At 42.9% G+C, this 12951-nt stretch overlaps 1 protein-coding gene across 1 annotated transcript in view; it reads left to right on the top strand.

Annotated features, from left to right (window-relative positions):
- LOC128636432 (zinc finger protein 665) overlaps positions 1-12951 on the top strand; it is a 242394-nt gene that overhangs the window by 208382 nt on the left and 21061 nt on the right. The window contains exons 8-9 of the mRNA XM_053689447.1: positions 406-489; positions 2869-2964. Of these exons, the coding sequence (XP_053545422.1) occupies positions 406-489; positions 2869-2964 (180 nt within the window). The remainder of the gene's footprint in view (positions 1-405; positions 490-2868; positions 2965-12951) is intronic.

Raw genomic sequence — 12951 nt, 5'->3', positions numbered from 1 at the left:
GTTATATAAGTTTATGTTACACCCTGTACTGTGTACTATAAGGTAACTTCCTGCTGTAATTACAGGGTGTCTATAGGAAAACCTGGCACTGGGCTATTAAATGTACAGACTTCTGTTATATAAGTTTATGTTACACCCTGTATTGTACTATCAGGTAACATCCTGCTGTAATTACAGGGCGTCTAGAGGAAATCCCGGCACTGGGTTATTAAATGTACAGACATCTGTTATATAACTTTATGTTACACCCTGTACTGTGTACTATCAGGTAACTTCCTGCTGTAATTACAGGGCGTCTAGAGGAAAACCCGGCACTGGGCTATTAAATGTACAGACTTCTGTTATATAAGTTTATGTTACACCCTGTACTGTGTACTATCAGGTAACTTCCTGCTGTAATTACAGGGCGTCTAGAGGAAAACATGGGCACTGGGTTATTAAAGGTGAAGGAAGAGGATGAGACTGAAATACATTGGTTTCTCCCTGCCGGTGAGTAGTCACATGTTATCAATGGAGACGGCACACATCCACATAGGGCACAGATTCAGCAGGGACTGCTAATCCCAGTATCCGCAATGAAAAACAATGCAATTCAGCCTCTTTTCAAAAATAATGATAAAACCTCTTTATTGCTTCCACATCATGGGGAAAAAGGACAACGTTTCAAGCCCTGTAGTGGGCTCTTACTCATGTATGTATGTTGCATGACTAAGAGCCCACTATATGGCTTGGAATGTTGTCTTTCTTTCCATTATGTGGAAGCAATAAAGAGGTTTTATCATTATTTTTGAAAAGAGGCTGAATTGCATTGTTTTTCATTGCCGGCAAGTAGTAATACGTGAGAGTCTGCCGGGGCTGTGCACACAGTTACTGCTCTCTCATGTAGTTTACTGTCTGGTTTATAAGTGCTGGGGCTGTGCACACAGTTACTTACTGCTCTCATGTAGTTTACCGTCTGTTTTATAAGTGCTGGGGCTGTGCACACAGTTACTTACTGCTCTCATGTAGTTTACCGTCTGTTTTATAAGTGCTGGGGCTGTGCACACAGTTACTTACTGCTCTCTCATGTAGTTTACTGTCTGGTTTATAAGTGCTGGGGCTGTGCACACAGTTACTTACTGCTCTCATGTAGTTTACTGTCTGGTTTATATGTGCTGGGGCTGTGCACACTGTTACTTACTGCTCTCTCATGTAGTTTACTGTCTGGTTTATAAGTGCTGGGGCTCTGCACACAGTTACTTACTGCTCTCATGTAGTTTACTGTCTGGTTTATAAGTGCTGGGGCTGTGCACACGGTTACTTACTGCTCTCATGTAGTTTACTGTCTGGTTTATAAGTGCTGGGGCTGTGCACACAGTTACTTACTGCTCTCTCATGTAGTTTACTGTCTGGTTTATAAGTGCCGGGGCTGTGCACACATTTACTTACTGCTCTCTCATGTAGTTTACTGTCTGGTTTATAAATGCTGGGGCTGTACACACAGTTACTTACTGCTCTCTCATGTAGTTTACTGTCTGTTTTATAAGTGCTGGGGCTGTGCACACAGTTACTTACTGCTCTCATGTAGTTTACTGTCTGGTTTATAAGTGCTGGGGCTGTGCACACAGTTACTTACTGCTCTCATGTAGTTTACTGTCTGGTTTATAAGTGCTGGGGCTGTGCACACAGTTACTTACTGCTCTCTCATGTAGTTTACTGTCTGGTTTATAAGTGCTGGGGCTGTGCACACAGTACTGCGCTCATGTAGTTTACTGTCTGGTATATAAGTGCTGGGGCTGTGCACACAGTTACTTACTGCTCTCATGTAGTTTACTGTCTGGTTTATAAGTGCTGGGGCTGTGCACACAGTTACTTACTGCTCTCTCATGTAGTTTACTGTCTGTTTTATAAGTGCTGGGGCTGTGCACACAGTTACTTACTGCTCTCATGTAGTTTACTGTCTGGTTTATAAGTGCTGGGGCTGTGCACACAGTTACTTACTGCTCTCATGTAGTTTACTGTCTGGTTTATAAGTGCTGGGGCTGTGCACACAGTTACTTACTGCTCTCTCATGTAGTTTACTGTCTGGTTTATAAATGCTGGGGCTGTGCACACAGTTACTTACTGCTCTCATGTAGTTTACTGTCTGGTTTATAAGTGCTGGGGCTGTGCACACAGTTACTTACTGCTATCTCATGTAGTTTACCGTCTGGTTTATAAGTGCTGGGGCTGTGCACACAGTTACTTACTGCTCTCATGTAGTTTACTGTCTGGTTTATATAGCACAGCACAATCCAGAATAAAGGACTTAAAGGGAGATTCCGGTTAAAAATGTTAAATGCACATAGATGAATTACATATTTGAATAGAAACTTCTTTGCAATATAAATGTATTAGAAAAAATGCTTCTAGTAAAAGTTATCACTTTTTTAGTGATAACATTTCTCACTGCACGTGCATGTGAAGCATAACTAGATATTCTCAGTGCACTGGCATTTTAAATACTGCAGCTGCTCAGAGCATCAGTGGGGATTGTATGATGTCAGCAATTAAGGAATTGAGAAATTACCAGATGGTTTAAACACCTTAGGCTCTCTGAGCAAGTGCTGTGTTTAAAATGCTGGTGCACGGTGCATACTTAAATACACTTTTGAAACAGCTATAACTTTTATTTAGAAGCATATTTGCTAATGCATGTATTTTACAAACATTCTTCTATTTACAACTGAAATGCATCCATGTGTATTCCACTTTTGGCTGAAATGTCCATTTAAGCTAAAAAGTAAAAGAAAAGATGGAAAAAAACAATTGTGTATTTGATTCTCTCTGGGAAATAACAAACCGTTTTATGGTAACTTTATAGAAACTGAATCTGCTTTATTTGTACAGACGAAGATATAGTGAAAGTTGAGATAACAGAAGATCTGTGTGTGAGGCATCAGCTGGGAGCTCCGGATGAGGAAACCAGCGACAGTATCAGCCCAGGTGAGTGTGCACGTGTCTTGTGTCTGAGAGACGTGGGTTACAGATCAGTGTGTATGTATGTTGTGTCTGAGAGACGTGGGTTACAGCTGAGTGTGCACGTGTGTTGTGTCGGAGAGACGTGGGTTACAGATGAGTGTGCACGTGTGTTGTGTCGGAGAGACGTGGGTTACAGATGAGTGTGCACGTGTGTTGTGTCTGAGAGACGTGGGTTACAGATGAGTGTGCACGTGTGTTGTGTCTGAGAGACGTGGGTTACAGAAGAGTGTGCACGTGTGTTGTGTCTGAGAGACGTGGGTTACAGAAGAGTGTTCACGTGTGTTGTGTCTGAGAGACGTGGGTTACAGAAGAGTGTGCATGTGTGTTGTGTCTGAGAGACGTGGGTTACAGCTGAGTGTACACTTGTGTTGTGTCTGAGAGACGTGGGTTACATTTGAGCGTTGGACGTGTGTTGTGTCTGAAAGACGTGGATTACAGATGAGTGTGCACATGTGTTGTGTCTGAGAGACGTTGGTTACAGATGAGTGTGCACGTGTGTTGTATCTGAGAGACGTGGGTTACAGATGAGTGTGCACGTGTGTTGTCTGAGAGACATGGGTTACATTTGAGCGTTGGACGTGTGTTGTCTGAGAGACATGGGTTACATTTGAGCGTTGGACGTGTGTTGTGTCTGAAAGACGTGGGTTACAGATGAGTGTGCACGTGTGTTGTCTGAGAGACGTGGGTTACAGATGAGTGTGCACGTGTTTTGTCTGAGAGACGTGGGTTACAGATGAGTGTGCACGTGTGTTTTCTTAGAGACGTGGGTTACATTTGAGCGTTGAACGTGTGTTGTGTCTGAGAGACATGGGTTACAAATGAGTGTGCAGGTGTGTTGTGTCTGAGAGATGTGGGTTACATTTGAGCGTTGGACGTGTGTTGTGTCTGAGAGATGTGGGTTACAGCTGAGTGTGCACGTGTGTTGTGTCGTACAGACGTGGTTTAAAGATGAGTGTGCACGTGTGTTGTGTCTGAGAGACGTGGGTTACATTTGAGCGTGAGACGTGGGTTACAGGTGAGTATGCACGTGTGTTGTGTCTGAGAGATGTGGGTTACAGCTGAGTGTGCACGTGTGTTGTGTTGGAGAGACGTGGGTTACAGATGAGTGTGCATGTATGTTGTGTCTGAGAGACGTGGGTTACATTTGAGCGTTGGACGTGTGTTGTGTCTGAGAGACGTGGGTTACAGATGAGTGTGCACGTGTGTTGTGTCGGAGAGACGTGGGTTAAAGATGAGTGTGCACGTGTGTTGTGTCTGAGAGACGTGGGTTACAGCTGAGTGTGCACGTGTGTTGTGTCGGAGAGACGTGGGTTAAAGATGAGTGTGCACGTGTGTTGTGTCTGAGAGACGTGGGTTACAGCTGAGTGTGCACGTGTGTTGTGTCGGAGAGACGAGGGTTAAAGATGAGTGTGCACGTGTGTTGTGTCTGAGAGAGATGTGGGTTACATTTGAGCGTTGGACGTGTGTTGTGTCTGAGAGAGGTGGGTTACAGCTGAGTGTGCACGTGTGTTGTGTCGGAGAGACGTGGGTTACAGCTGAGTGTGCACGTGTGTTGTGTCTGAGAGACGTGGGTTACAGCTGAGTGTACACTTGTGTTGTGTCTGAGAGACGTGGGTTACAGCTGAGTGTGCACGTGTGTTGTGTCTGAGAGACGTGGGTTACAGCTGAGTGTACACTTGTGTTGTGTCGGAGAGACGTGGGTTAAAGATGAGTGTGCACGTATGTTGTGTCTGAGAGACGTGGGTTATAGCTGAGTGTACACTTGTGTTGTGTCTGAGAGACGTGGGTTACAGCTGAGTGTGCACGTGTGTTGTGTCTGAGAGACATGGGTTACAGCTGAGTGTACACTTGTGTTGTGTCTGAGAGACGTGGGTTACAGCTGAGTGTGCACGTGTGTTGTGTCTGAGAGACATGGGTTACAGCTGAGTGTACACTTGTGTTGTGTCGGAGAGACGTGGGTTAAAGATGAGTGTGCACGTGTGTTGTGTCTGAGAGACGTGGGTTACATTTGAGCATTGAACGTGTGTTGTGTCTGAGAGACGTGGGTTACAGATGAGTGTGCACGTGTGTTGTGTCTGAGAGACGTGGGTTACAGCTGATTGTTCACGTATGTTGTGTCTGAGAGACGTGGGTTACAGCTGAGTGTGCACGTGTGTTGTGTCGGAGAGACGTGGGTTACAGATGAGTGTGCATGTATGTTGTGTCTGAGAGACTTGGGTTACAGATGAGTGTGCACATGTTTTGTGTCTGAGAGACGTGGGTTACAGATGATTGTGCACGTGTGCTGTGTCTGAGAGACGTGGGTTACATTTGAGCATTGAACGTGTGTTGTGTCTGAGAGACGTGGGTTACAGCTGAGTGTGCACATGTGTTGTGTCTGAGAGACATGGGTTACAGCTGAGTGTGCACGTGTGTTGTGTCTGAGAGACGTGGGTTACAGCTGAGTGTGCACATGTGTTGTGTCTGAGAGACATGGGTTACAGCTGAGTGTGCACATGTGTTGTGTCTGAGAGACGTGGGTTACAGCTGAGTGTGCACATATGTTGTGTCTGAGAGACGTGGGTTACAGATGATTGTGCACGTGTGCTGTGTCTGAGAGACGTGGGTTACATTTGAGCATTGAACGTGTGTTGTGTCTGAGAGACGTGGGTTACAGCTGAGTGTGCACATGTGTTGTGTCTGAGAGACATGGGTTACAGCTGAGTGTGCACGTGTGTTGTGTCTGAGAGACGTGGGTTACAGCTGAGTGTGCACATGTGTTGTGTCTGAGAGACATGGGTTACAGCTGAGTGTGCACATGTGTTGTGTCTGAGAGACGTGGGTTACAGCTGAGTGTGCACATATGTTGTGTCTGAGAGACGTGGGTTACAGATGTGTGTGCACGTGTGTTGTCTGAGAGACGTGGGTTATAGGTAAGTGTGCATGTGTGTTGTGTCTGAGAGATGTGGGTTACAGATGAGTGTGCACGTGTTTTGTGTCGGAGAGACGTGGGTTACATTTGAGCGTTGGACGTGTGTTGTGTCTGAGAGACGTGGGTTACAGATGAGTGTGCACATGTGTTGTGTCTGAGAGACGTGGGTTATAATTGAGTGTTGGACGTGTGTTGTGTCTTAGAGACGTGGGTTGCATTTGAGCGTTGGACGTGTGTTGTGTCTGAGAGACGTGGGTTATAATTGAGTGTTGGACGTGTGTTGTGTCTTAGAGACGTGGGTTGCATTTGAGCGTTGGGCGTGTGTTGTGTCTGAGAGACGTGGGTTACAGATGAGTGTGCACATGTGTTGTGTCTGAGAGACGTGGGTTATAATTGAGTGTTGGACGTGTGTTGTGTCTTAGAGACGTGGGTTGCATTTGACCGTTGGATTTGTGTTGTGTCTGAGAGACGTGGGTTACAGGTGAGTGTGCATGTGTGTTGTGTCTGAGAGACGTGGGTTACAGCGGAGTGTGCACGTGTGTTGTGTCTGAGAGACGTGGGTTACATTTGAGCGTTGGACGTGTGTTGTGTTTTAGAGACGTGGGTTACAGATGAGTGTGCATATATGTTGTGTCTGAGCGACGTGGGTTACAGCTGAGTGTACACTTGTGTTGTGTCTGAGAGACGTGGGTTACAGCTGAGTGTGCACCACGTGTGTTGTGTCTGAGAGACGTGGGTTACAGCTGAGTGTGCACATATGTTGTGTCTGAGAGACGTGGGTTACAGCTGAGTGTGCACGTGTGTTGTGTCTGAGAGACGTGGGTTACATTTGAGCATTGAACGTGTGTTGTGTCTGAGAGACGTGGGTTAAAGATGAGTGTGCACGTGTGTTGTGTCTGAGAGACGTGGGTTACAGTTGAGTGTGCATGTATGTTGTGTCTGAGAGACGTGTGTTACAGCTGAGTGTGCACGTGTCTTGTGTCTGAGAGACGTGGGTTACATTTGAGCGTTGGACGTGTATTGTGTCTGAGAGACGTGGGTTACAGGTGAGTGTGCACGTGTGTAATGTCTGAGAGACGTGGGTTACATTTGAGCGTTGGACTTGTATTGTGTTGGAGAGACGTGGGTTACAGGTGAGTGTGCACATGTGTTGTGTCTGAGAGACGTGGGTTACAGCTGAGTGTGCATGTTTGTTGTGTCTGAGAGATGTGGGTTACAGCTGAGTGTGCACGTGTGTAATGTCTGAGAGACGTGGGTTACAGCTGAGTGTGCATGTGTGTTGTGTCTGAGAGACGTGGGTTACATTTGAACGTTGGATTTGTGTTGTGTCTGAGAGACGTGGGTTACAGATAAGTGTGCACGTGTGTTGTGTCTGAGAGACGTGGGTTACATTTGAGCATTGGACGTGTGTTGTGTTTTAGAGACGTGGGTTACAGATGAGTGTGCATATATGTTGTGTCTGAGCGACGTGGGTTACAGATGAGTGTGCATATATGTTGTGTCTGAGAGACGTGGGTTACAGATGAGTCTGCACTTGTGTTGTGTCTGAGAGACGTGGGTTACAGATGAGTGTGCACGTGTTGTGTCTGAGAGACGTGGGTTACAGCTGAGTGTGCACGTGTGTTGTGTCTGAGAGACGTGGGTTACATTTGAGCGTTGGACGTGTGTTTTAGAGACGTGGGTTACAGATGAGTGTGCATATATGTTGTGTCTGAGCGACGTGGGTTACAGATGAGTGTGCATGCAGGGGCGGACTGACAAGTCGGGCAATTCGGCCCATGCCCGAGGGCCCTGCATCTTAGAGGGCCCCAGCCACTACAGGCAGATGCAGCACTAATTAAGGAAGGAAACCTTTTTTTTCATAATTTATTATTATTTTTTTTATATCAAAATGTATTTTTATGTTTTAACTTTCTGGGGGTGGGGCCGCTCAAGTTTGTGCAGTGGAGGGCTGCAGATGTCGGCTCATGGCTCAGCAATGTCAGTGAAGTGTCGACAAGGCGCACACAGGAAATGGTAAAACTGTGCACAGGCTTCCGTGGAGGATGGAGGGCTATAGTTGTCAGAGCTGGGCTGCTACTCTGATTTACTCTGGGGCCCGTCTGTTAAGCTGCTGTCTGCGTCGGTCTGCCTGTGACATAATCAGTGAAGTGCACTGACCTAACATTCCTCAGCAAAGCAAGAGGACAAAGGTAGGGGCAGCATTTTAATTTACAATCATGTATTACTACAAAGTCTGCCAGGATTGGAAAATGTACACATGCTGAATAAGACCGCAGTGAAAACTGACTCTTTTGGATAACGATCTTGTGTTTCCTCTCAGTTTAACAGAGGGGCACAGATCTGTCATCTGACCCATCCACTCTGCTCTTGTTTGCATTATATTGACATGTTGAACCTTCCACTGCCAATAAGGCTAATACAAAGCTTCAGGAATTACTTTAAACAGTATGGCACAATAGCAGTATCATGTAGTGTCTCAGTGATATTACACATCATCATGTATAACTTTTTCTTTCAAAAAGACTAAACCCTCTCTAATTTTACCTCATAATAATCCTATAGTCATTCTATATATTTATTTACTATTAATGGAGCAATTATTTGTGCACAATAGCAAAGCACACTGAAAGGAACAATGAGACAAGAGAATATAATGCTTATATATATGTATGTATTTGTCAGTATTTTTATGTGTGTATATATATATATATATATATATATATATATATATTTGTGTGTGTAAATGTATGTGTATGTATTTGTCAGTATTTTTATATATATATGTGTGTGTATATATATATATATATATATATATATATATATATATATATATATATATATATATATATATATATATATATATATATATATACTGTGTATGTGTCTGTATTTATGTCTGTCTCTTTACCCATGTGTGTGTGTATGTGTGTGTATGTGTCTGTTTGTGTGTATAAATATGTGTAAGAAATTAGTTATCACTGTTAACCCCTTATGTGAATGCATATTTACCAAACCTGTACACAGAGTACCCCCAGAATGGCAGCAGTTTAATTGCACCATTAAAAAAAATAAAAACACAAATAAATATGCAAACATGTCAGACGTGTGCTGCAGTCCAGTTAGATCTGATTTATCTACCTTTACTATTAATAGAAGCAATTACTTGTACACAACAGCAAAGCACACTGAACGGAACAGTGAGACACTTCTATACGTGGGAATGTATATTATGTATGTATGAATGCATATGTGTGTGTGTATATGTTTATGTGAGTTTGTGTTTGTCAGTATTTTTATATATGTATATTTATGCGTATGTACATATCCATGTGTTTGTGTGTTTAAATATATGTGTATATCTATCTGTGTGTGTATGTTTGTGTATATATACATATATATATATATATATATATATATATATATCCATGTTTGTATGTTTGTGTAAATATGAAATATGTGTATATCTCTGAGTGTGTGTGTTTAAGTAATGTTATAATGCTTAACCCCTTATGTGCATGCATATTTTCCAAACCTGTACACATTGTACTTCCAGAACAACAGCAGGTTAAGGTCACCATTAACCCCCCCCCCCCAAAAAAAAAAATATATGCAAACATAAATCAGAAATGTGCTGCAGCCCATTTAAATTTGAATTCCAGCAGGCCCATTTATCAAGCTCCGTATGGAACTTGAAGGGCCGTGTTTCTGGCGAGTCTTCAGACTCGCCAGAAACACAAGTTATGAAGCAGCGGTCTAAAGACCGCTGCTTCATAACCCTGTCCGCCTGCTCTGAGCAGGCGGACAGGAACCGCCGGAAATCAACCCGATCGAATACGATCGGGTTGATTGACAGCTCCCTGCTGGCGGCCGATTGGCTGCGAGTCAGCAGGGGGCGGCGTTGCACCAGCAGCTCTTGTGAGCTGCTGGTGCAATGTTAAATGTGGAGAGCGTATTGCTCTCCGCATTTAGCGAGGTCTTGCGGACCTGATCCGCAGTGTCGGATCAGGTCCGCAAGCCCTTTGATAAATGGGCCCCTAAGAGTCATTTGTACTTGTCCCCTGACCAAAACATGGCAGGAATTCACTGTAAGTTAATGTGATCTATTGTAGGGCTTGATAATAGGAGTACATTGTAATGAATGTTGTTTAGTATGTTCTATCTGAATAATAAAGTTTCATTTTGACTTTACTCTCCCTTTAAAATGGATTTCTCTAAACCTGCCCTGGTGTCCGTTAAAGTGGGGACAGTTTTATCTGCTAGACGTATACTTATAGGATCATCTCTTATTTAAAACAAAGATATCATCTTCAAAATTAGATAAAGTGCCCAGTTAAATAAGAAATTGTCAAATTTATATCAGTCAAGTGATACATAAGACCATAAAATCAAAATTAAACTTTTCATAATTCAGACAGCACACAATATTATAAAAATTCCCAATTTACTTCTAATATTAAAATTTGTTTTTCCACATTGATATCTTTAAAATCATACTTAGGTAGGCTCAGGAGCATCAACACTACTGTGAGCTACCAGGCGCTTGGTTGCTATATATATATATATATATATATATATATATATATATATATATATATATATATATATATATATATATATATATATATATATATATATATACTTCTAGTCATTGGCTCACCCAATATGTTCAGCTAGCTCACAGTAGTGCACTGCTGCCCCTGAGCCTACCAAGGGTTACTATTCAACAAAAGGATACCAATAAAATTAAGCAAATTTAATAACAGACATAAATTGGCAAATTGTATAAAAATTACATGCAGTATCTATAATATGATAGTTTAATTTTCACTTTCTGTCCCTTTAAAATATTATATAACTCCCTTATTTAAGATTTTCTTTTCAACCAAACATAACATGCCCAAGGCTAAGCTAAAGGGACACTGTACACTAGATTTTTCTTTGCATAAATGTTTTGTAGATGATCCATTTATATAGCTCATCTGGTAGTGTTTTTATAAAAATGTATAATTTTGCTTATTTTTTAAGAACATTGCGTTTACAGTCTCCTTTTTATGTTATCTGTCTTTTCATATGCAGGGGAGGGGGAGTGTCTGTTTTTTGTTTGTTTACCCAGCCCCTTTCAGTGGGTATCCCAGACTACTTCATCAACTTTGCTAAACTAGAAACTTCTAAGTAAGTTTTTAAAGGTTTTATATCAGTATCTGTACAGATTATTATTTATAGTAGTGTCTCTTACATGTAGTTATATGAAAATGGGTGTATACTGTCCCTTTAAATGCTCTTTTTATTTTTAGCCTCAAAACCAGACTCCAGCTTTCCTCCACCAATATACTGGACAATCTGTGATGACTGGACACAATGATAGGGGTCACACAATGTCCCACCTAACAGCATTACCTTAGCCCCAATGTTGATCCCATAATGTATATTTTTCACAACTAAGCAGTAATTTTACCCCTTTGCTGCCAGTGACATACAAATTAATGATTATACCTCTTTAGCTGCCAGTAACAAGTAAACAGAAGTGATTTTACCCCTTGTCTGACCCTCACTACTTTCTGCTCCATATTGTAGTGCAAATGGGCATGAGAAAACGATTTATATTTATCTAACACACAGGGACTTTAAAAAAAACTTGACATTTATGATTTTACTAGACAGCCAGTCACAGTTTGCTTAAATACTGTACTGTCCAGTTGAATGCTGGACACCTTAAAACCCTGTACATATATATAAGCTGGGAAGAAAGAAAATTACCTGTTCCACTTTGACTACCTATTGCCTTTTACCCAGCTCAAGAGGAGATCTAGTGCTGAATGTATTATGTTATATTTAAATGCCATGCATACCATATTGCCATGTTTGGTTTACAAGTTTTGAAAAACTCTGTGTCTAGCAGTTGTTTGTTGTGTGTTCAAGTAATTGAATCACAGACGCTCAATGCATGCCATATTTCCATGCCATCAATGTTAACATCTCAAATAACTATGTAGAAAAATTGTCTCTCTTTATATGGCAATTAAAAACAAGGTGGGGGAGGGGCACACGAGGAGGGGCAGGTGAGGTAGGTAGGTGGAGCAAAAAGGGGGTGGGGGGCCCTGCCACACTTTTGCCCGGGGGCCCTTATTGGTCTCAGTCCGCCCCTGTGTGCATGTATGTTGTGTCTGAGAGACGTGGGTTACAGCTGAGTGTGCAGTTGTGTTGTGTCTGAGAGACGTGGGTTACAGATGTGTGTGCACGTGTGTTGTCTGAGAGACGTGGGTTATAGGTAAGTGTGCATGTGTGTTGTGTCTGAGGGATGTAGGTTACAGATGAGTGTGCACGTATGTAATGTCTGAGAGACATGGGTTACATTTGAGCGTTGGATGTGTGTTGTGTCTGAGAGACGTGGGTTACAGATGAGTGTGCACGTGTGTTGTGTCTGAGAGACGTGGGTTATAATTGAGCGTTGGACGTGTGTTGTGTCTGAGAGACGTGGGTTACAGATGAGTGTGCACATGTGTTGTGTCTTAGAGACGTGGGTTGCATTTGACCGTTGGACGTTTGTTGTGTCTGAGAGACGTGGGTTACAGCTGAGTGTGCACGTGTGTTGTGTCTGAGAGATGTGGGTTACAGTTGAGTGTTGACGTGTGTAATGTCTGAGAGACGGGTTACAGCTAAGTGTGCACATATGTTGTGTCTGAGAGACGTGGGTTACAGATGAGTGTGCATTTGTGTTGTGTCTGAGAGACGTGGGTTACATTTAAGCGTTGGACGTGTATTGTGTCTGAGAGACGTGGGTTACAGGTGAGTGTGCACGTGTGTAATGTCTGAGAGACGTGGGTTACATTTGAGCGTTGGACTTGTGTTGTGTCTGAGAGACGTGGGTTACAGCTATGTGTGCACGTTTGTTGTGTCTGAGAGACGTGGGTTACAGCTGAGTGTGCACGTGTGTTGTGTCTGAGAGACGTGGATTACAGCTGAGTGTGCACATATGTTTTGTCTGAGAGACGTGGGTTACATTTGAGCGTTGGACGTGTGTTGTGTCTGAGAGACGT

Source organism: Bombina bombina, chromosome 7 (assembly GCF_027579735.1).
Source record: "Bombina bombina isolate aBomBom1 chromosome 7, aBomBom1.pri, whole genome shotgun sequence".
NCBI lineage: Eukaryota > Metazoa > Chordata > Amphibia > Anura > Bombinatoridae > Bombina > Bombina bombina.
Note: the sequence above shows the minus strand (reverse complement) of the source record. Positions and strands in the feature narration are given on the sequence as shown.